The 19,937-nt window shown below is 35.3% G+C and overlaps 10 protein-coding genes across 10 annotated transcripts; 3 read left to right on the top strand and 7 right to left on the bottom strand. All coding sequences in view use genetic code 12, as the record gives it.

Moving 5' to 3' along the window:
- Positions 1-455: 455 nt before the first annotated feature.
- Positions 456-2,030, bottom strand: CTRG_04047 (RNA-binding GTPase; the record flags this gene model as incomplete). The annotated part of the gene is made up of 1 exon (XM_002549704.1): positions 456-2,030. The coding sequence occupies one exon, from the start codon at positions 2,028-2,030 to the stop codon at positions 456-458; it is 1,575 nt and encodes a 524-aa protein (XP_002549750.1).
- A 1,087-nt stretch (positions 2,031-3,117) lies between these two features.
- CTRG_04046 (uncharacterized protein) lies at positions 3,118-3,990 on the bottom strand (the record flags this gene model as incomplete). Its single annotated transcript, XM_002549703.1, has 1 exon — positions 3,118-3,990. One exon carries the CDS (start codon positions 3,988-3,990, stop codon positions 3,118-3,120), a length of 873 nt encoding a protein of 290 aa, XP_002549749.1.
- Positions 3,991-4,213: 223 nt separating this feature from the next.
- CTRG_04045 (apyrase) lies at positions 4,214-6,310 on the bottom strand (the record flags this gene model as incomplete). The annotated part of the gene is made up of 1 exon (XM_002549702.1): positions 4,214-6,310. One exon carries the CDS (start codon positions 6,308-6,310, stop codon positions 4,214-4,216), a length of 2,097 nt encoding a protein of 698 aa, XP_002549748.1.
- A 236-nt stretch (positions 6,311-6,546) lies between these two features.
- On the top strand, positions 6,547-7,881 carry CTRG_04044 (uncharacterized protein; the record flags this gene model as incomplete). Its single annotated transcript, XM_002549701.1, has 1 exon — positions 6,547-7,881. The coding sequence occupies one exon, from the start codon at positions 6,547-6,549 to the stop codon at positions 7,879-7,881; it is 1,335 nt and encodes a 444-aa protein (XP_002549747.1).
- Positions 7,882-7,935: 54 nt separating this feature from the next.
- On the bottom strand, positions 7,936-10,620 carry SEC3 (GTP-Rho binding exocyst subunit; the record flags this gene model as incomplete). Its single annotated transcript, XM_002549700.1, has 1 exon — positions 7,936-10,620. One exon carries the CDS (start codon positions 10,618-10,620, stop codon positions 7,936-7,938), a length of 2,685 nt encoding a protein of 894 aa, XP_002549746.1.
- Positions 10,621-11,499: 879 nt separating this feature from the next.
- On the top strand, positions 11,500-12,207 carry PGA43 (Pga43p; the record flags this gene model as incomplete). The annotated part of the gene is made up of 1 exon (XM_002549699.1): positions 11,500-12,207. One exon carries the CDS (start codon positions 11,500-11,502, stop codon positions 12,205-12,207), a length of 708 nt encoding a protein of 235 aa, XP_002549745.1.
- A 167-nt stretch (positions 12,208-12,374) lies between these two features.
- Positions 12,375-13,439, bottom strand: ERG26 (sterol-4-alpha-carboxylate 3-dehydrogenase (decarboxylating); the record flags this gene model as incomplete). Its single annotated transcript, XM_002549698.1, has 1 exon — positions 12,375-13,439. One exon carries the CDS (start codon positions 13,437-13,439, stop codon positions 12,375-12,377), a length of 1,065 nt encoding a protein of 354 aa, XP_002549744.1.
- Positions 13,440-14,243: 804 nt separating this feature from the next.
- AGO1 (Ago1p) lies at positions 14,244-16,988 on the top strand (the record flags this gene model as incomplete). The annotated part of the gene is made up of 1 exon (XM_002549697.1): positions 14,244-16,988. One exon carries the CDS (start codon positions 14,244-14,246, stop codon positions 16,986-16,988), a length of 2,745 nt encoding a protein of 914 aa, XP_002549743.1.
- Positions 16,989-17,201: 213 nt separating this feature from the next.
- Positions 17,202-18,830, bottom strand: NUP60 (FG-nucleoporin; the record flags this gene model as incomplete). The annotated part of the gene is made up of 1 exon (XM_002549696.1): positions 17,202-18,830. One exon carries the CDS (start codon positions 18,828-18,830, stop codon positions 17,202-17,204), a length of 1,629 nt encoding a protein of 542 aa, XP_002549742.1.
- Positions 18,831-19,035: 205 nt separating this feature from the next.
- On the bottom strand, positions 19,036-19,800 carry CTRG_04038 (uncharacterized protein; the record flags this gene model as incomplete). Its single annotated transcript, XM_002549695.1, has 1 exon — positions 19,036-19,800. The coding sequence occupies one exon, from the start codon at positions 19,798-19,800 to the stop codon at positions 19,036-19,038; it is 765 nt and encodes a 254-aa protein (XP_002549741.1).
- Between the last annotated feature and the right edge of the window lie 137 nt (positions 19,801-19,937).

The following is a 19,937-nucleotide window of genomic DNA, read 5'->3' as shown; positions in this document are numbered from 1 at the left end:
TGATTCACTAGCTCTATTGGTACAACCAGACTAGTTCATTGATCTGATTGAAAATTATCGACAAAGTCGTGTTCTTGGTTCAAACGCATCTGCGTGCGTCTTTCCACAGATTTAATGATTGTCAGAACATCAAAAATACACTCATTGTTTACATTACAACCCATGCAATGAATGAATCTAATACACAGCCTGAATCAACTGATCCATATAAAGTCCTCACTGAAGGAATAAAACGATTACATGATCCATTGAATGAATTGTTAAGAAATCATGAAGAGTTGCTCATTCAGAATTCAAGCATTATGAATAATCTTTCAACAATACCTAAGCTAACAAAGAAAATAGAGTCAACGTCTACAACTAAATAGCGTACATATACCATAATCAAAATTTACTGTTCTTTGTATTTCCTAATATACACAAATTTAATATATCTACATATATATATACTTAAACTATTGAAGTCCAAAGTTGTCGCCTAGGAGACCATCCAAATCAAATTCTTTAGCCCAGGAGGTAACAACTGTTGTTTGTTCAACCTTTGGTGGTTCTTTGTCACCTCTCAATGAACTCTTTGGAGCATCAATGTCAGAAGCATCGACAGTATCAGTTGCACTGCTCTTTGATGCCTTTGGTAAAGTCCAACCGATAATTCTACCATCTCTCCAGTCATTCAAAACAGACATAGCAGCAGATTCCATATTTGGAACACCACCTCTTCCTAATCTACCTTTAGTTCTAGCAATGTGAATCAAGAAATGCTTGACAAATTCGTTTAAATCGTTTGATGGCAATGCTGGCAATTGGTAATAGTTCTTTAAACCATCAGCCATTTCGTTATCCTTGGAGAATTTCTTCAACAACATAGTAACAGCTGGAATTGGATCGACAATTTGTTTTGGTGGAATAGCAGATAATAATGCTAATTTTGCCAATTGTTGAGATTTAGATTGTTTCTTGGAGTTTACAACTTCATCTGGGAAAACAATACCTGGTGAATCCAAGATTTTTAATTTATTATCAATCTTGACTTCTCTCAAAGATGTGGTCACACCAGCTTGATTTCCGACTGGACAGGCTTTAGAATTGTTTCCGTGTCTGTTTGTCAAAGCATTTATTATGGAAGACTTACCAACGTTAGGGTATCCAATAACACCGACAATAATGGATCTCTTTAAGTTAGACTTGGCAGCAAAACTTTTCAATGCTTTCAACAATGATTCAGATGTCATGGAGTTAGTCAAGTTTTTGTTGAATGATGTAGAATTAGTGGCACCTGGTGCTGCTTTGACAGGAACAGTTGGGAAAGATGATTTCAAGAAATTAAGCCATTGGTTTAAAGCATTGGTTGGGATTAAATCAACTTTGTTCAATACCAAAATCAATCTCTTACCTGGGTTTTGTAATACAGCTTGTTCAACTTTTCTAGATCTAGTTGATTCTGGATCTCTAGCATCCAACACATACAAAATAACATCTGCTTCATCAACAACAGTCTTGAAAATCTTATCATACGCTTTACGAGATTTTTCTAATTCACCAAATTCTTCATCATTGTCTTCTTCAACATCACTGATTTCATATTCAACATCTTCATCAGAGTCAGCCATGTTATCGTCATCACCATTGCCATCTTCTCCGTCATATTCTTTGGCAGCTTGTTGAGCAGATTCTAACAAAGCTGCTAAACCATTAGCTCCATCGTTTTCTTCATCATCATCTTCCATGGCATCATCACTAACAACTTCTTCTCCACGTGCCAATGCTTCTTCTTTTTCTTGTTGTCTTTGTAATCTCATTTCTTCCTTTCTTTCCTTTTCTAATCTTCTACCTTCTTCTAACTCTGTTATGATTTTATCCTTGTATGGGAAACTTGCTGGAATACCAGGATCCTTTTGTTTTCTTGATTTCCAAGTGACATCTTTCTTTGATAATTTTTTATCCTTTCTTCTCTTTGCTGCAGCTTTCTTCTTAATACCCTCTCTCATTCGAGTGGTAGTTCTCTTGGAAGTTGGTTTCTTGACTCTCATGATTATATATACTATGCAAATGGGATGTCGTTAATACTAGTTACAAATAGAAGTTCCGCCTTCTCAAAAGTTCTATCAATCAAAAAAAAAAAAAAAAAAATATCAGTGCGATGAGTTTGATTTTCCAACCAAACGAAAAATAAAAAAAAAAAGAATCTACAAAACCTGAGAAATAAAGTCGTGTAGTGTGACCAGGTATCTACAGATCATACCTGTAATTGATACAAATTTGAAAGTGTATGTATTTCACCTATTTACATGCTTATGCCCAATCGAAACGTACCAATGATATCAACTACAACAAGATTCTGCTGATATATTGCGTGGATCGTAGTAGTCTATATCAAACAGACAGTTGACAGATTCATGACAATAGTACTTCATATTTTGTCTCTTAGCTGCTATGATATCGCCTGCTAAGTTTATTAGTTGACTATACTTTAATGTTCCTTGGTTGGAGGATATACAACAATCAATCTTACCATCGTGGTTTTTGATTTCAATGATTTTAAATTGTGCGTCTGGGTTTATCAACTGCATGTTGTGAAATAACTCAATCAAATCCATTCTGTCTTCGATGTCTGTAGTAATAGAAAATGTCCTCACACTCATGATAAACTTAATGAATGATGTAATTACAAAGCTTCTAAAAACAAATAGTAATAAACAAACGATATCAACTATTTTATATTAGATCTTAAAGAAAGAAAGAATGAAAAAATTTCATTACATTTTTCATCTTTTTTTTTTTTCTTTGCCGTTTCTTGATTGAGATTTTTTTTTCTGTTTGCTTTGTTTTCCTTACCTCGGAGTTGTTTTTGCAACCTTTTGTTGTTTTGTTTGTTTAACTTAGAGACAGGTGTGTGTGTGTGTGCGTGCGTGTGTGTTTATACTCTTTTGTCGCCTCGTGCCTTTCCCCTCTCAGCCTCGCGCCAGACAAAAATGAAATTCGCGCGGATTGGTTTTCTCTCTTCTTACTCAAACTCATACTACAATGATGTAATAGGGGAGAATATTTGAGTAATGTCATTATTTGTTATTACTCATTACCTACACTCTTTCAATATCAAATTCCGTTGAAATTTGTTCAATCGTCATAAAATGGATCTTTGGATTTCTTCTTTGTCTTTCCTTTGGCTACGTGTTTATTACCAAACCCCGTTTTGCTACCTTTAATATTCTCTTCTACGTTATCATAATCGTCCTCCTTCTCCTCTTCGTCTTCTTCTTCGTCATCCTCATAATCTTCATTCTGCTTAGCATCTATACTTTGCACGTTGCTATTTGGGATCGCTGGAAGTTTCTTGAACTTTTCTCCAAAGTCATGTTTATCATTCTTGATTTTGGTAGGACGCAGATAACCCATATGTTCATTTTGGAATTTTTGCAACTCCTCATTGGAAAGTTCTGGTAATCCTGCAACTACTTCTTCCATTTCTTTGTTTACCTTCATTTTGGCTATTTCAACTTTATTTGAATTAACATTTGGATTATGTACAGTTATTTTCGCCTTCTTCTTCCCTGTCGGTGGAGGTCCTTTCAAAACTGAATGAACAAGACCATAAGGTTTCTTGATATCAATTTCCACTGTTTGGAAAGAATCTGCAAGCCGATTCTGTTGTGCCTGTCCAAGTATTTGATCATTATGTTCCTGTTCTGCAAATAATCTATCACCTTCGTCGTCTATTTCATTCTCATAAACAAAAGGTGGATTGGGATTTATATCTTGAAGATCTTTGTTCAACAACATATTAAGCATCTTTTGTTTAACAGTGGTTTTAAAATTCTTCTTAACTTCGGGAACCTTCCAAAATACATAGTCTGTTGTCTTTTTTACATCCTCAGGAGTGAATACTAGTTCTATAGAATCTCTAAATGGAACTACTGCTGCATAAGAATACTGAGACAAAAGGTACCAGAAGTATATGAAAGTAACATGTATAGGAAAGTGTAGAATCATGGTGTCTGCTAAAACCGATACAAGTCAATAATTCATCATAATAAAATAAAACTTGAAAATTAAATCAGACTGGTAAGATAATCTACAGTCTGTTGATATGCATAACAATTTTGGTTGAAAATTGTACAAATTTGTTAGTAAATCTATAAAACGCACAACCGACATACAAAAGAAAAATAATAAATGCATAATATACAGTATAATACACTATTTAATGATAAATCTAATCTAACGAACTCTTTGCTCTTGGAATAGATGAATTACTAGAGCTTCTAGGTAATGACTCTCGACTATTGTTTGCTGAGAAATGATTGTTATAAATATTCTTTTTCGGAAGCACAAACGGCTTATTCAAGAAATTAGTAGCTCGTGGATTAAACAAATTTGAGTTGGCTAATGTCTGGGCTGAAACCCCTCTAGCATCGTTGCCGAAATCTTCATTCAATCCAATAGCCAGACGAGTTCTCAATACCGATGCTGATGCAGAATTAGATTCGGGAATTGTATTCAAGTTGACATTTGAATTATCAGCAACACCTTCTTCCAACATAATATTTTGATCTTCAAGATCTTGGTACATGACAATGCTCTCAAAGTATTGTTTGATTCCTGGAATCTTCGATCCAATAGAATTAACAGCCTTTCTAACTTGTATTGGAACATGCAATTTCTTCAACTTGTTAGTCCATCTTCCAAAATGTGATTTTCCAAAATGATACAAGAAAAATAACAACAACAAAATAAATATCAAGGAGTATAAACCATGCATTAGACCACTATCCTTGTCATCGTCTTCCTCATCATCGCTTGAGTAGTAGTTACCATCCTTCGAATGGATCATACCTCCAGGAACAAATTTCTTTCCTGAAACTTCACTTGGAAAGATACCTATTTCCCTAGCATCTTCTTTTTTACCTTTTGGCTCAATTTGTGAAGAAGCAAAGAGTAAAATTTTACCCAATGTCCAGGATAATTCCCCGCCATCTACCGAGTTGGCTGATTTAAATGGAACGTGTACATTCGTGATATCCTTCTCTTTTTCAGTTTCACCCTGGTCATCGGTCTCAAATCCAATGCGTGGCAACTCAAACCCTTCATGCAAAATATTCATCACCCAACTTGCTTTAAAACATGCATCTTTCAAGAATTTTTCAGGCTCCAAATTGGAATAATGTCCCTGTTCCGATTTCAGTAAAATTGTATCCCAATTACTTTCACAAAATTCTTTGACCTTCGTGTTAAACGCTTTATAGTTGTACTCTCCACCACTTTGGAAAATGTCATTTGCAGTATACCAATATTCTGAGATTCCAATAAACTTATCCAGTTCAAAATTTAACTTTGGCCCATGAATACCATTGAAAAGACATGGCTCATCGATACAAGGCATGTTTTTCATCAACAATGGATAAATTGTCTTGACACACATTTCATAGTTCCCAACACCTTTGATTTTGTATTTCTTTTTATCATATGTGTAGTCTAAAAGAGCACCCTTGGGTAAACAAGGATCACTAATTTCATGGTTCCAGTTATCTTCCTGAACAATTGATAAATTGATTAATTGATTAAGAAAACGTTTTCTTGCTTCATTGGCACCGAATCCCAACCAAGTTGCGACAAACAAATCCCAAGTTTGCGTTTCCCCATTTATATTTCTTAATGTCACTTTAGATAAGTCATCTGCATGTTTAGAAATCTGGTCTTTGGATGACGGCACAAATGCGATCTGGGTCGAAGCACCTCCCATATCCATAAATCCGATAGACTCGTGAATTTTATCTTGCGTGCTATCATATCCGTTAAACTGACCCATAAGGTAATTTAACCCTAACCACCCATAAATACCTTCTGTTGACCCATCAATGATTTCAACAAAGTTATCACAATCTTTGGTAGGAATATAAAAATTGGTATTCTTCTTGATACTTGAACAAGTTTCTTTAAGTATGTATTTTTGAGTTTTCTCAGGTAAGAGTCTCATACCAGCTGTACTCAAGACAAACACGGGAGTTTCTGAATGCTTTTCAGGCGGAATGATACCTTCAGCAAACTTCAACAAATCGGAATAATGGTCCAGCCAAATTTTTGAGAACTTACTCCTTGTATTGAATGATGATATACCAGGAGTGATTTTCTTACTCCAGTCTTTCTCTTGTACAATTTTTGGTGGAGATTGTAATACGGCTTGATCTTTTGATTTCAATTCTTGTTTCTGATCCTTCCATTTATAGATTTGAATTCTTGAACCAGATGAACCAGAATCTATGACTATCCCATATTTGTCATCACTCTGTGTAGACCTTTTAACAATTGACATTACTGATGAATAATGAATAACAAGCCACCAAAACAGAAACCATAAAAATGGAAAACAAAAAAAAAAAAATGAGATTCTTTCAGAAAATTTACCACCACGAAACAACAACGGACAAAAAAAAAAGGAGTGATTCTAAATCGCGTCGACAAAAAATTAAAAAAAGATCACCAAGTGGAGCGAACAATAAAACCTGCAGCCTAAAGATAGTAGATATCTAAATTTCATTCACCAATAATATGCTTGTATTACCACAGACTCCACCGGTAGCTCTTCCCTTTACTAATCCGAATGTTTCATCTCAATTGGTTTCCCTACGTGCAGCTATACAAGTATCTCAGCATTCAATTGATACCACAGCTTACCTAATCCATTTAGAAGATTATTTACTGTCAATCTTACATGGTGTGAAGACAAACAGTTTCAAATATGATACTATCATTTGTGAGGGAATACCATGGACTAGCATAAATCTCCCGAAACGAAATAAGTTACTGAAATTTTCACCAAGCTCTGGATCATCATTGGATGATAAGGTATCTTGGTCGGTTCAGAACGAGATCTATATGACATTGATATCCATTACATTGACATATCTTAAAAAAGCCGCTGAACTGACAAATGAAATCATTTCTCAAGATACAAATAATGTTGATGAGTTCAATGAAAACTGGAAACGCATAACGTCATATTACAAAACTGCTATATCCTACGTATTGTATGCCATGGAGTTACAACGTTGTGAAACAGTCAAGGATGGTACAAAACTTAACGGTATACTTTTGAACGTAATTCATAAAGTGTGTGAGATTTCAATTCAAATGGTTATTCTAATTAAATTTTCCTGGATCAATAGAAATGCATTTGAGTATAATAATGAAACTATTCAGACAGAAAATAACTCAACATTATGTAAAGTTGCTATTTATATTTTGCAGGAGTTGAAAGTTATTAGAAATTTGATCAATAACATGTCCCTTTCCTCCAACGATCAAGTTTATGACTTTACTTTGGATTATTCTGATTGGTTGGATTATCTTAATGTAATTGAAAAATATATCAATGGGTATGCTGGGTTATTTTTGAGTTTGCAAATGTATAAAGAAGACAAATTGGGAAATGCTATAGGGTTGGTCCATTTTAGTTTATTATCCTTACAAAGTAAGAAATCAATAGCAGCTGAACCAGTCAAGTCCAAGAATGTGTTACGGAATGTCAAGACAAAGATTAGCAATAAGAAAAATGATTCCTTATTGTCTAGATTAAGTTCCGTGTCAAGTTTACAAGTTGATAAATCGGCATTCAATGAAAAAACTTCTCCTTCTTCAAAACTTATATTGAATGACTTGACATATTTATTTGATCAATTGATTAAATTAAACTTGAAATTTACTAAAGAGAATGATAATTTGAAATTTGACACCATTGTTAATTGGCAGGATATATTTGTTGATAGCAAGTGGCCAACTGGTTATGCCATTCCAGTTTCATCTATAAAACCATATGATCCGTTCCCAGTTGATGCATCAGATCAAGATAAACACGAATATGCTGGACGCGGAGCCTACTATTAGTTAATAGAGATCAAGAAATAGAAAATCAACGTTACAACTCGTATCTCTCTTTATTTATACATATACAGAATTCTGTAAGTCATTATGTAAAAGCTTTAATCTGACTTCCATCTTTTGGAATATATTGGTCATGTTGTCGACTTCATTCAATGCCGATCCAATATCGCTTCCTGAATTATTAGTCAAATCAATACTAACCAATTTGGAAACAATATCCTGTTTTGTGTTTGTTGCTTCTTTATTCAATTTCTTGATAAGAGTACTTGCATCATCTTGTACCGACCATCCAATATCGTCAAGTATATTATCAACTTCAGCATCTCTATCACAATCTGGAATTATCACTGTATTTGAACGTGTAATACCACTACCCGTATTAGTACCACCACTTTCTGGTGTTGCAGATTTTTTAACAATATTCAATCCAGGTTCAAAAGAATCGCCATCCTCTTCAAAATCATCATCAGCATGAAGCATATCCTTGCTCATCCTTGACTTTGCACCAAGTGGAACTTCATTGTTCAAGTCATCATCATCATTCAAATCGTCAACATCTTCATAGCCTTCATTATCTTTGTCATCATATGGAAATGACTCTTCTTTAGCATCACCAAGATGTGAGTTCAACATATCTTGGATTTCTTGCATGTGAGAATCAATTCTAGTTTGACCCTCCACTTTGGTGGACTCTTCGATAAATGAATTGGAATTTGGTGGATAGATACCCAATCCTTTCTGTGTGACAAAACTTTTCTCATCATATCTACTGGATTTATCTATATCAAACCTGTCAGTTTTATCTGCATCGTACCTACTTGATTTATCCATAAAACTGTCAGTAACATCATTCACGGATTCCAATCCTGGTTGCTGTTGCTGTTCTTCAGGTGTTGGCATCAAGTTTTGCGCCTTCTCTAATGCCTTTTTCTGCTGTTGACGTTTTCTTATGCTGAATGTAGGAGTTGGACGCTGATCATCATCACTATCATCAGTGATCTCTTCAACACCAAAATCAGGTACATTTGCTGATGCTGCCATCTTTGGCTTAACCAGTGGTGATGGAATTGATTCTGAAAACTCCTTAACAACTTCTTCTGCAGATTTTTGAGACACCTGTGAATCTTTCTTTGCATGTGAATTAGCATATGGATGAGATCTACGTTGAATCGGTTCGTTGTTTTCTTGGATCGATGGAATAGATTCAGAAACTGATTCTAACACATCTCCAGAAAATTTGGGCTGTTCTTGTTTTGCCGTGTCTTCTAATTTTTCTTGAGAAGACTCCTTATTGTTGAAAATAAAACTATGCGAATCATTACTGATTTCGCTGGCATTGTCCAACCCATTCATTGGTGTTTTCTGGTAATAAGGATGTTGGTTGGCTTTCATTGTTGGTGGTGAAAATTCTCGGTTAAGATTTTCCTTGGATTGATCACCTCGTTGATAACCACGAGAGTCTCCTTGTTCTGACCGTGCAAATGATTGTGGTTGGGAACGAGGTTGAGGACGCGTCTGTAACATGGATTCAGAATGTGCAAGATGATGCGGTTGTGGCTGTGGTTGAGTTTGTGGTTGTGGTTGTATATGTGGGATCATTGGTTGAGATTGTGCATGTGGCTTGTTTGGTCTACTACTTGGTCCATAAAGTGAAGGTCCAGGATCAAGAGTTCCACCCCCAGTGCTCTTTGGTGAATCACGCTGTATGACTTTCATTGGTTTCTGTGGAAGACCACCATTTACGGTAAAGTCCATATCCTTGTATAAATCATTTACATTAGCACTACTTGGAGCTGTTGTCTTTGATACACCGGATGGTATTTGTGGTGGGGTTGGTGCCGCTACTGGAGGAGTCGGCAAAATTGGATTTGGCATATTTTTTCTCTTCAACGAACGTGACTTCATTAATTGTGGATCTGGAGTTGGATCTTTTACAGATGAAGTTCGAGAAGGTGTCGTGGATGGTGATTTAGGTGTAGACGGTAACATAAAGTCGTCAAGACTAAACCCATCTAGTTTAGGGTATCTGCCAGTAAACATCCCGTAATGTTGACATAAGTAACGGGCAAATTTCCAAACTCTACGTTCATCTTCATCACATTTCCAATAATAGGTCTTATTGAGTTGCAATATCAATCCATCCAGTCCAACTCTCTTGATCGACTGTAATTCCGATAAGTCCCAAGTACGCCCAATTTGATAGTAATTCTTCTCTGCTTGAAACTTTCCTTTTTGTAACTGCATTCTTCCCGTGTGTTTTTTACATAAAACAAGAATACGGTGTTTAACTGATCCCGGATTGGAATTCGGTGGTGGGGGACCTGAAGGTGAATGAGAATATTCTATTATTCCAATGTGGGTAATGTAGGATACTTCATTTAATTTTCTATCGCCCTGATGAATTGTCTTGGAATAACAATCTGAAATGATCTTGTCGGTAACCAATTTTCTTTGCTGTTCTGAATTCGAGCTTCCAACTGGAGATCCTGGTGACGTGAATTTAGAATGATGTGAAGTGACAGGGCTTGCTCCTGCTCTAGGAGGAGTCGAGAATCCCGAATTCGTGGTAAATGAAGGAGAAGCAAGTGCTTTTGGTGACTGTTTACGACTGGAAAATGGGTTTGGAATATGATGTTTTGATTGTTGGTGTTGCATTGGTGGTTGTTGTTCTTGTTGGACAGGTGGACGGCCCTGAGATTGGAATTGGGCTTGTTGTTTTGATTTCTTTGGACTTCTAAACATTATCAATTATAACTAGTCATTAAAATGGAATTGAATTAACAAAAATTATAAAACAAGAAATAATAATATTGATGGCTCAATTGGTGTGTTGCCTTGTTATGGGTGGGTTAAGTGTTGTTCTGTTGATATTTTTTTTTCTTCTGATTATTTTTTTTTCTGTTGCTGACCTCACGGACTATTTCTTTTATTTTTTCCCAGTTGATCCAACACTTGACGCTTTCAAAGTGAACTTGACTTTGGGTTGAGATTTGGCGGGAACGATTTGACAATCGTAATCAATGCTAAAAATCAAATTTTTTTTGCTAAACAGATTTCTATGGGCTTTCTATAGTTTTTTAGTTACTATAGGATTAAATCACTGCAGGAATATCTCTATGACTTCTGACTAGTTTGGCGAATTTGTAATACAATGTGAAAAAAAAAGTAAAACAACTAGAAAATTTAATCAGGAAACGTTCAATTGAACTTTGGCAGGTATATAAACCACCCGAAGTCACCCTCCAGCATTTGGTTTGAATACTAGTTAACGAAAGGAGATAATCATATTGTTATTTTTCAAATTTGCATGTGTTTATTTGATATCGCTGTTAAGCGAAAACAAGCTGTCATGATGAAACAATTTATGATACACCTCAACCTCTACGGTATATCCAATCTCTACAATACTATACAATAAATAATGTTATACCATTGATAATGTAATAGAAAATTATTTGCGTATGCGCAAGTACGTTTTTTTTCATATTTTGCAGCAAGACCAAAAAGTACAGCAACATCTCATATCTAAATTAATTCTTGTATCTACCTTTTTTTTTACTTCTTTTCTTATAACATCACTTATCTTCTTGATTTCATTATTACTTATTTTTACGTCAAAAAATGGTCCAATCACACCATAGTCTCACATTAAGGTTATATTTACTGTGGTTTCTTGTTTGCTTAGTCTTACCTGTCAGTTCATTGATTGTTAATGATGAATTCGGAACTTACATGAATCCAAATCCACGTAAAATTCCACAATGTCAAGCCAATGATTTAGTTAAATTATCATCTTGTTGTAATGATTTGTTACACCAGCTTGACCAATGCAAACCAGACGATTTGGCATGTGAATGTTGCGCATTACAGCTGATTAATCAAGACTGTTATCATCTATGTCCAGGAAATCCACTGACTAACTTTTTAACTGTACTACTTCTGGATTGTTCTCAATTGAGTGACGTTAATGCTTGCTCATTGCCATTCAAGAAAACAGACGAGTCTACTGTTGTTTCTAAAAAGAAAGGATCCAAATCTGTCGATCAAGTTCTTGAGGAAGATGAAAAATTTGATGCTAGTTTAAAGAGCAAAGTGTTTAATAAAATTGATGGGTTGAAAGAACATGTCCTGCAAGAACAATTCATTAAAAAGAAGATAAAGTTGGTAATTGATAAAGAAGTCACTCCTGTTCAAAACTATTCTAATATTTCAAACATTTCTGTGGTTCAGGAACTTTCAAAGTCATCAGATGCATTGTCTTACTTACATTCTGTTAATAGAGTGATTTTCGCAATACTAATTAGCATAGTTATTATTGCAATGTATTAGCTAGCTATTATTAAATATTTCTATCCTTCTGAAGAAATCCCTTCCCCAGCCCATTCTAGATTTTATATTGGCATTAATGGTATTTTATTACGATTATTGCGTCTTTTACTTTTATGTATTTGTTCATAGAATGGAGCTATATATACGTACATGGATACACTTGTAGGCTATTCCAAATCTTCATTCATCCAGTCCAAGGTATATCTAATACCAGTTTCTAAGTCGACAGCTGGTTTATATCCTAATAATTTCTTTGCCTTGGTAATGTTATGATATCTGATAGCACAAACAATCTTAACTCTAAATGGTGTGAGACCAGGTTCTTTCTTCAAGAGATTCTTTGCAACAAATTCACTGATGTAACTTACACCCAATGCTACTGGTCTTGGCAACTTGATGTAGTAATTGTCGATGTAACCATCACTCTTCCACACAGTTCTTGCCAAAGTCCAGAAGTAGGTTGGTGAATCATTGGTAACAAAAAATGTTTCTCCACTGATAGGATCCCTTGTTTCTGGATCTAAAACCTTTTGTGCAGCCAAAACATGGGCATCAGCAACATTACCAGCATAAGACCAATCAAACAAGTTGTTGTTATCTCCCAATTGGAACTTCAGTTGTCCCAATTTTGCACTGGCTCTCAACCCTGGAACTAATTGACGATCTCCTGGACCAAATATACCGGCTGGACGCAAACATACAGTACGTAAACCATTATTATCATTGGCATTCATCACCGCAGTTTCAGCTGCTGCCTTGGTTTCATTGTAACCATCCATGTGGACTTCTGGATATGGCCATGTTTCATCACCATTGATGACATCTTGCCCATTGAAAATAACACCAGCTGAGGAAGTATAAACTAATGCTTTGACGTGTAATTTTTTAGCGACATCAATCAAATTATTAGTACCTCTGACATTGACTTTCTCATAAATCTCTTGTGGTAAACCATGCATTGGTGAGGCAGTATGGACAATAACATCACATTTGGATTTAGTGATGGCATCAGCAACATCACTTTCTGAAGTTAAATCCCCTTGGAAGAATGTAATTTTAGACGGATCAAATGTGAAATACTTTGATATCTTTTCTGGTAATGGGCGTATATCAAATACGTTAATAGAAACATCAGGACAATGTCTATAAAATTGTTCAATTAAATGAAGACCAAGAAATCCGGTACCTCCAATAATCAATACAGACTTGAGTTTGTTTTCGATTTCACTCATGGTTGTTTAAATAAAGAATATATCACCGGTTTAAGTAGAAGAAATATCGTACTACTATACTGAAATTTTTTTTTTTTTCTCTTTTGTATTTATTTTTCAACGGTCTCTCAGTTCGTTCTTCGTGGTTTACGTCGCGCGACTCTCGTGTACAGCGCGACGCTTCGTATAAAAGTAGACTAAACGATCGGGGAAAATGGTGTCACGTGGGTACAATTCTCGTGGCGTGTAATCGGGGAAATACAAAATTGTAACACAATACAAAGAGTTCCCATTAGATAAGATATAAAGTTCTTCAACAAAAAAAGAAAACCATTTGGAGGGGGGTAATATGTTTTCATAATCATCAGATAGGATTTATCGTGTACTAGATTTGTTTGCTTTCTTTAAATTTGACTTTCTCTGTTCTGTATCTTGATATACCTTCCCAGTTGTTAATATATATTGAGAATTTACAATAGGGGTAAGGTTGACATGACGGAGAATTATAAATTATTCATTGTTTCATTTAACTTTTTAACTTTTCTCCTCTCTGTTCAATCGGATTTATGGAATATGTATCACCAGAAAATTTATACAGGGGGAGAAAGATGAAATTGAAAACCTCCCTGAATTTGTATTTAATTAGGTTTGTCCCCCACATAGCTAGCTTTCTTGTTCATTTGCTATATATTCTACGATCACATATCTCTATAAGGAGGAATTTGACAACCACCTCAATTGCCAGCTTTGTATAAACAATTACGCTATCTTTCAACGACTAGGGGCTTGTTAGCACGTGCACTGTACCGATCCAACGAAATAAAGATGAGTGGTGCAGTAGAATTTGCAAAAATTGTTACCCCTAAACAAGATAGCATTCCAGCTGTGAACTCCTATAAGAAAAAGTTTGCCAATGAAATCAAGAGTGATCCTTATTCAATTTTATTGAGAAGCTCATACGGCAGTGCCGGTGTCAACACCAAGGTTGGTGTTAACTATTTCAAGTACAATGTTACTGGATTGAAATTGTATTCGTACCGTGTTGAATTGGAAATTGGTTCCAATGTGAAAACTAGGCTAACCACTAAACAAGCTGTGGAACGGTACTTGTTTGACTTGGAGCCGTTTAAATCCAAGAGATCTCAAATCTATTATCGTGATTTCAACAACATGTATTCTAGTATTCCATTACCAATTGAGGATGTGGTTGTTTACCCAATTGAAATTACTGTCAGTGGTGAGAAGAAAACCGTTCACTTGAAAGTGAAATTCATCAAAGTATTGAACTTCAATGACTTGATCAATTATACCCAGTTGAAAAAGTACACTACCGATTTTCAAGAAACTGCGGAGTACACAAATGCATTAGTTTCTGTGATTGGATCTCAGGTATTGCAAAACAACCATGTTGTTGGAATTGGATCGAATAAGTTCTTTTTAATTGATAAAAGTACCAAAAAACATGAATTAGAAAAAGGCTTGTATCTCGTCATGGGCACTTTTGCTTCAGTTAGATGCTCATTTGACAACATTCAGGTTAACCTTAATCCTACGCCAGCTATATTCTATAAATCAGTGAAAAGCAATGGTGATCAGATGAATGTTTTGGATTTGATTGCTGAATTTTTGAACCTTAAAGGGTTGCCAACGGAAAGAGATATCAGAAAATCTGAGCAATTTATGAAAGGTGTTAAGATTCGTCGTCAATATCTACCAAAGGCTTCTGCAAAGGCAATCTTGGGTTTCAATTTCAAAGATAATTCAGAGACATTGAAATTTAAGGACTCTGATGATAAATTAGTTACTGTGAAACAATACTTCAAGCAGAGATGGTCGATTAGTTTAAAGTACCCCAAGTTACCATTGATAAAAATTAGTCTGGAAGCATATTTGCCTATGGAACTTGGTTTGATTATGCCAAATCAGCAGTATAAAGGTGAATTGGCTGATCCGGCAAAGATTATTAAAATTACAGCTTCAAGGCCAATGGAAAGAGCTAAATTAATTGCTCTGGCTAACAGCAATTTGTTCCAGAAACAAGTTGATTTTGGTACCATAGACCAGAAATTTACTGTTGTCCCAGCAAGAGTATTGAGTGCTCCAACAATCGAGTATGCAAAGAACCAAAAGGTAACTTACAGAGATGTTCCTGCTAATGGGAAAAATGAAACTAAAAAAGGTAACTGGAATCTTGAAAATTTTCAATTCGTTGAGCCTGCAAGAGCTAAGCAATACCTTTTTGGAATTTGTCTTTTGAAGGATGGTTCAGTCACTAAGGAGAAAATCGGAGCATTTTCTTCAGCGGTTCCACTTTTTTTATCCGAGCTTGGCAGATTAGGTATCCCTATTCGCAAGTCTAATAATGGACATGACTTCAGAAAATACTCTGTTGATTTACAGCATGAAAGTGTGAAAACTCAAGCTGGATTGGAGGCAACTTTGACAAGTATATTCAAAAAGGCCAAGTCACAAGACAAATGTGATTATCTTTTAGTTTTGTTACCGAGAAGCGATACAACCTATTATTTGTCTGTGAAAAGAGTTTGTGATTTAAAGGTTGGTATTCTTAACAGTTGTTCTATTTTAAGTGTATTTATCAAGCAAAGAAGAGGCTCGTTTGATACTATGACTTATGCACAAATGGCCATGAAAGTGAACATTAAATTGGGTGGTTCAAACCACAAATTGTCACACCAAGATAGTGCCAGTTTAGTTGATAAGAATGGTGTCCCTATTATGATTCTTGGAGCTGATGTTACCCATCCAACTGGACAAATAAATCATGAATCAGTTTCAATTGCTGCTTGTGTGGCAAGTGAGGATGGCATTTTCAACAAATTCCCAGGTTCAATTCGAATTCAATCTGGTGGGCAAGAAGTTATCAAGGATATTAAAGGAATGGTTCTTGAAAGATTGGAAAATTTCCATAATAAAGTGAAAAAGTTACCTTCCAAGGTATTGTTTTATCGTGATGGAGTGTCTGAGGGACAATACTATACTGTTTTGAAAGAAGAATTATCAAAGATTAAGGCTGCATTTGCGGAGTATGGTAGGTCCAAGAAGGTGCCAAAATATTCACCAACTATAACTTTTATGATTGTTGTAAAGAGACACCATACTAGATTCATTCCATTAGAGAAAAATGCAAAGGATCCACGAACAAACAAAGTAGTGGCTGTTCAAAGCTATGAGAATGTTATACCGGGAACAACTGTTGACAGAGATATTACATCGCAAGCGTATTTTGATTTTTACATTCAATCTCAGCAAGCATTACAAGGAACTGGTGTCTCTGCACATTATTATGTTTTACATGATGAAAATAACTATACTTCGGATCAAATTCAAAGAATCACTTATAATTTATGTCACACATTTAGCAGAGCTACAAAAAGTGTCAAAATTGTTCCTGCTGCTTATTATGCAGACTTACTTTGTACTCGTGGAAGGGATTACATTTATGGTTTTGCCAAAGACACAACTTTGGGATCTTCTCCAATAGAACGAGCAAATGCAAAACTAGGTGATGGCATAGCGCCAAATATCCGAAACACCATGTTTTATATTTAGTGGGCGGTGAAAAATTGAGTTTAAATTGGTGATACTTGTATAACAATGTGAGTCTAGTTGTTTACTTCTTCTTCTTCTTTTATTTATTAGTGTTATTTTTGGTGAATATAATAATATCTATGCAATTATCGAGTATAAAACATTTACAAACAAAATAATAATAATAATAATAATCTGTACACAAAAGTAGTTATGAGCTCAAATTAAATATCTCTAAAATTGGAATAATGACTTGAAATCATCAACTTTATTTGAATCAATAGCAACTTTCTTAATGTCAACATCAGGGAATACAAATTCGGTTGCAAATTTATCAATTCCTGTATTAGACTCTTTCTCTGGCTTGTTCGATTTATTAGTGGTTGGGAATGAAAAAGTTGGTTTCGTTTGTTCTTCAATCTTCTTGGTACTTTCAGATGACGATTTGCTAGAAAACAGTGAACCATTGCTAATTGGTTTGAATGAAAATGTGCTTTGTGTGCTTGTGGCTGGAGGTGCTTTGTCTTCCACGACGGTACTTGTTTTGGTGGTTTCAGCAACTTTTGCTGGAGTCGTGCTGCCATTTTCTTTATCGGCCAGTTTCTTATCCAATTGTTTCTCAATGGATGCATCTTTAGGCTCTTCTGGTAACTTTTCTGATTTGTCATATGATATAGTTTCTTCAATATCGTTTGCTGTAATAGAAATGGATGTTTTTGGTTTTGCAACAGTTGCGTTTGCAGCCGGGGTTTTCTTGGATCGCGATATAACTCTACGTCCGTTTTTAGAATATGGATTAACAAACTTAAAAGCACCCTTTTGTGACTCATCTTCCTCTGCTTCGGGAACTTCAGGACCCCCTTTTCCATCTAGAATTGATAACAATAACTTAGACGTTTCACTCTTAAATTCGTGGGTTTTATTAGCCAGTGTATTGTTAATACTAGTATCAGTCATTGTGGCGTTAATTGATCTGTCTATATCCCCTCTAACCCTTTGTGGTCTTCTTGACGAACTTGGAGGTCTAATTCTTGTTGAGTATGGCGAAGGTAATCCTGAAAATTGGTAGACTCTCTTTATTGAAGGGATCATTGAAGTAGTATTGTTATATGATTGATTATGGCTTCTGTCAAATGTATCATTATGAACAGTATGGTAGCTTGGTTTGTATTCTGATGTGTTGAAGCTGATGTTGGAAGCATCGTGTATCAATGTCTTTTGCTCTTGTCCAACATCATGTCCCACGGTATCATTCTTGGTCTTTTTTCTTTGTGGTTGATCAAAGAATGATTCAGACATTACTCTCTTTCTCATTGGTGTTCCTGACCTTGACTTCGATATCAATGCCATAACTCCTTCATATTCAATATCATTTAGTGGTTTATCTCCCTTTCTTTTGAAAAAATTCGACAATGCCTCATTTGCCGTAACATCGGCATCACCATCACCATCATCATTCATTGAGGCATCTTCGTTTAATTCAGTAGTGGATTGTACACGACCCGATCTACTTGATATCATAGTAGCGTCGAATTGATGCAGTGGTTGTTTCTTCACTTTTGGTGAGACAATGGTAAATGACCCTGGTAACTTAAAATTTTTGTTAGTGGGTAATGTTTCAGATAATTTCGGTTCTGGGAATTTGAATGGTTTTATAAACAGTGGTGTGGCCCCAGTAGATTCATTCACTTTCGTTGTTGCTATACTTGAAGCTGATGATTGATTCTCATCATTCGATGGGGATGATTTTTTGAGCTGAAACAAACTCTTCAATTTTCCAGTTATCAATGAATAAGGTTTGAACCCATTATCATTATTAGATAGTTTTTCCCTATACGACTTATAAACCCTCCTGTTATCCATTCTGTAGTTATCAAAGTTGCTTTGTATGTTTTCAGGTTGGAAATCAATACTAAAAAAAAAAAAAAAAAAAAACTTGAGAAAAAAAAAAATGTGAACAGAATCTTTTCATTGAAATTTTCTTGAAGGAGAATAATCTAGAGACCGACATTGCAACTTAACACGACATAATATTTTTGCGACATAACTACTTAGTGAAACAAACCACCTACTGAGCAGTATAACCACCGTCTACTACCAAAGATGTTCCAGTGATAAATGATGCTTCATCAGATAATAAAAATGCAATTGCATTTGCAATCTCATTAGGTTTGCCTAACCTTCCAATGGGATGTTTCTCAATCAACTCATCAACATCTAAGTTTGAATTTTCAAGCAATGGAGTGTGGATATAACCTGGGCATACAGAGTTAATTCTGATCCCTTTCTTAGCATAATCTAATGCTAATGCTTTTGTCAATAAGTTCACACCACCCTTTGCCGCACAGTGACTGGCAAGACAATTTGTTCCCACTATCCCCAATATTGAGCTCACATTCACGATTGAACCGGTTCTATTGAATTCTTCCCAATAATTAATCGCAAGCTGGTTCAATGAAAAGACTGAGTTCAAATTAACATCTATGCTCTTTGCAAACAGTTCAAAACTATCATCAGCACCCGGTATTAACTTTTCCGAACTAGCTGCATTTGCAACAGCATAGTCCAAATCTTTATATTGGTCCAAGGTGAAATCAACTAAGTTTATATTATCTTGGTAGCTACTCACATCTGTTCTCAAAAATTTGAAGTTGTGGTTCTCTGGAACTTCATCTTCAAGATAATTCAATGTTGTATCGATTTCTGACTCGTGCTTATAGTCACCAATAACAACTTTGGCTCCACTTCGAAGCAATTTGATTGTTGTTGACAAACCAATTCCAGATATACCACCTGTTACAATGGCCACTTTATTAGCAAAATTGTAATACATGACTTTGTGGATATGAGTCGCTCCGTGGGGCGAAGTTCGTCTAGTGAGAAATTGTGTCAAATTATATATGTGTGTATATTTATTAAATGCAAGTATGTGCAGGTGACTGTATAGTCAAAAGGTTAAAGCATTGGGGA

This window comes from Candida tropicalis (assembly GCF_000006335.3).
Source record: "Candida tropicalis MYA-3404 genomic scaffold supercont3.5, whole genome shotgun sequence".
NCBI lineage: Eukaryota > Fungi > Ascomycota > Pichiomycetes > Serinales > Debaryomycetaceae > Candida > Candida tropicalis.
Note: the sequence above shows the minus strand (reverse complement) of the source record. Positions and strands in the feature narration are given on the sequence as shown.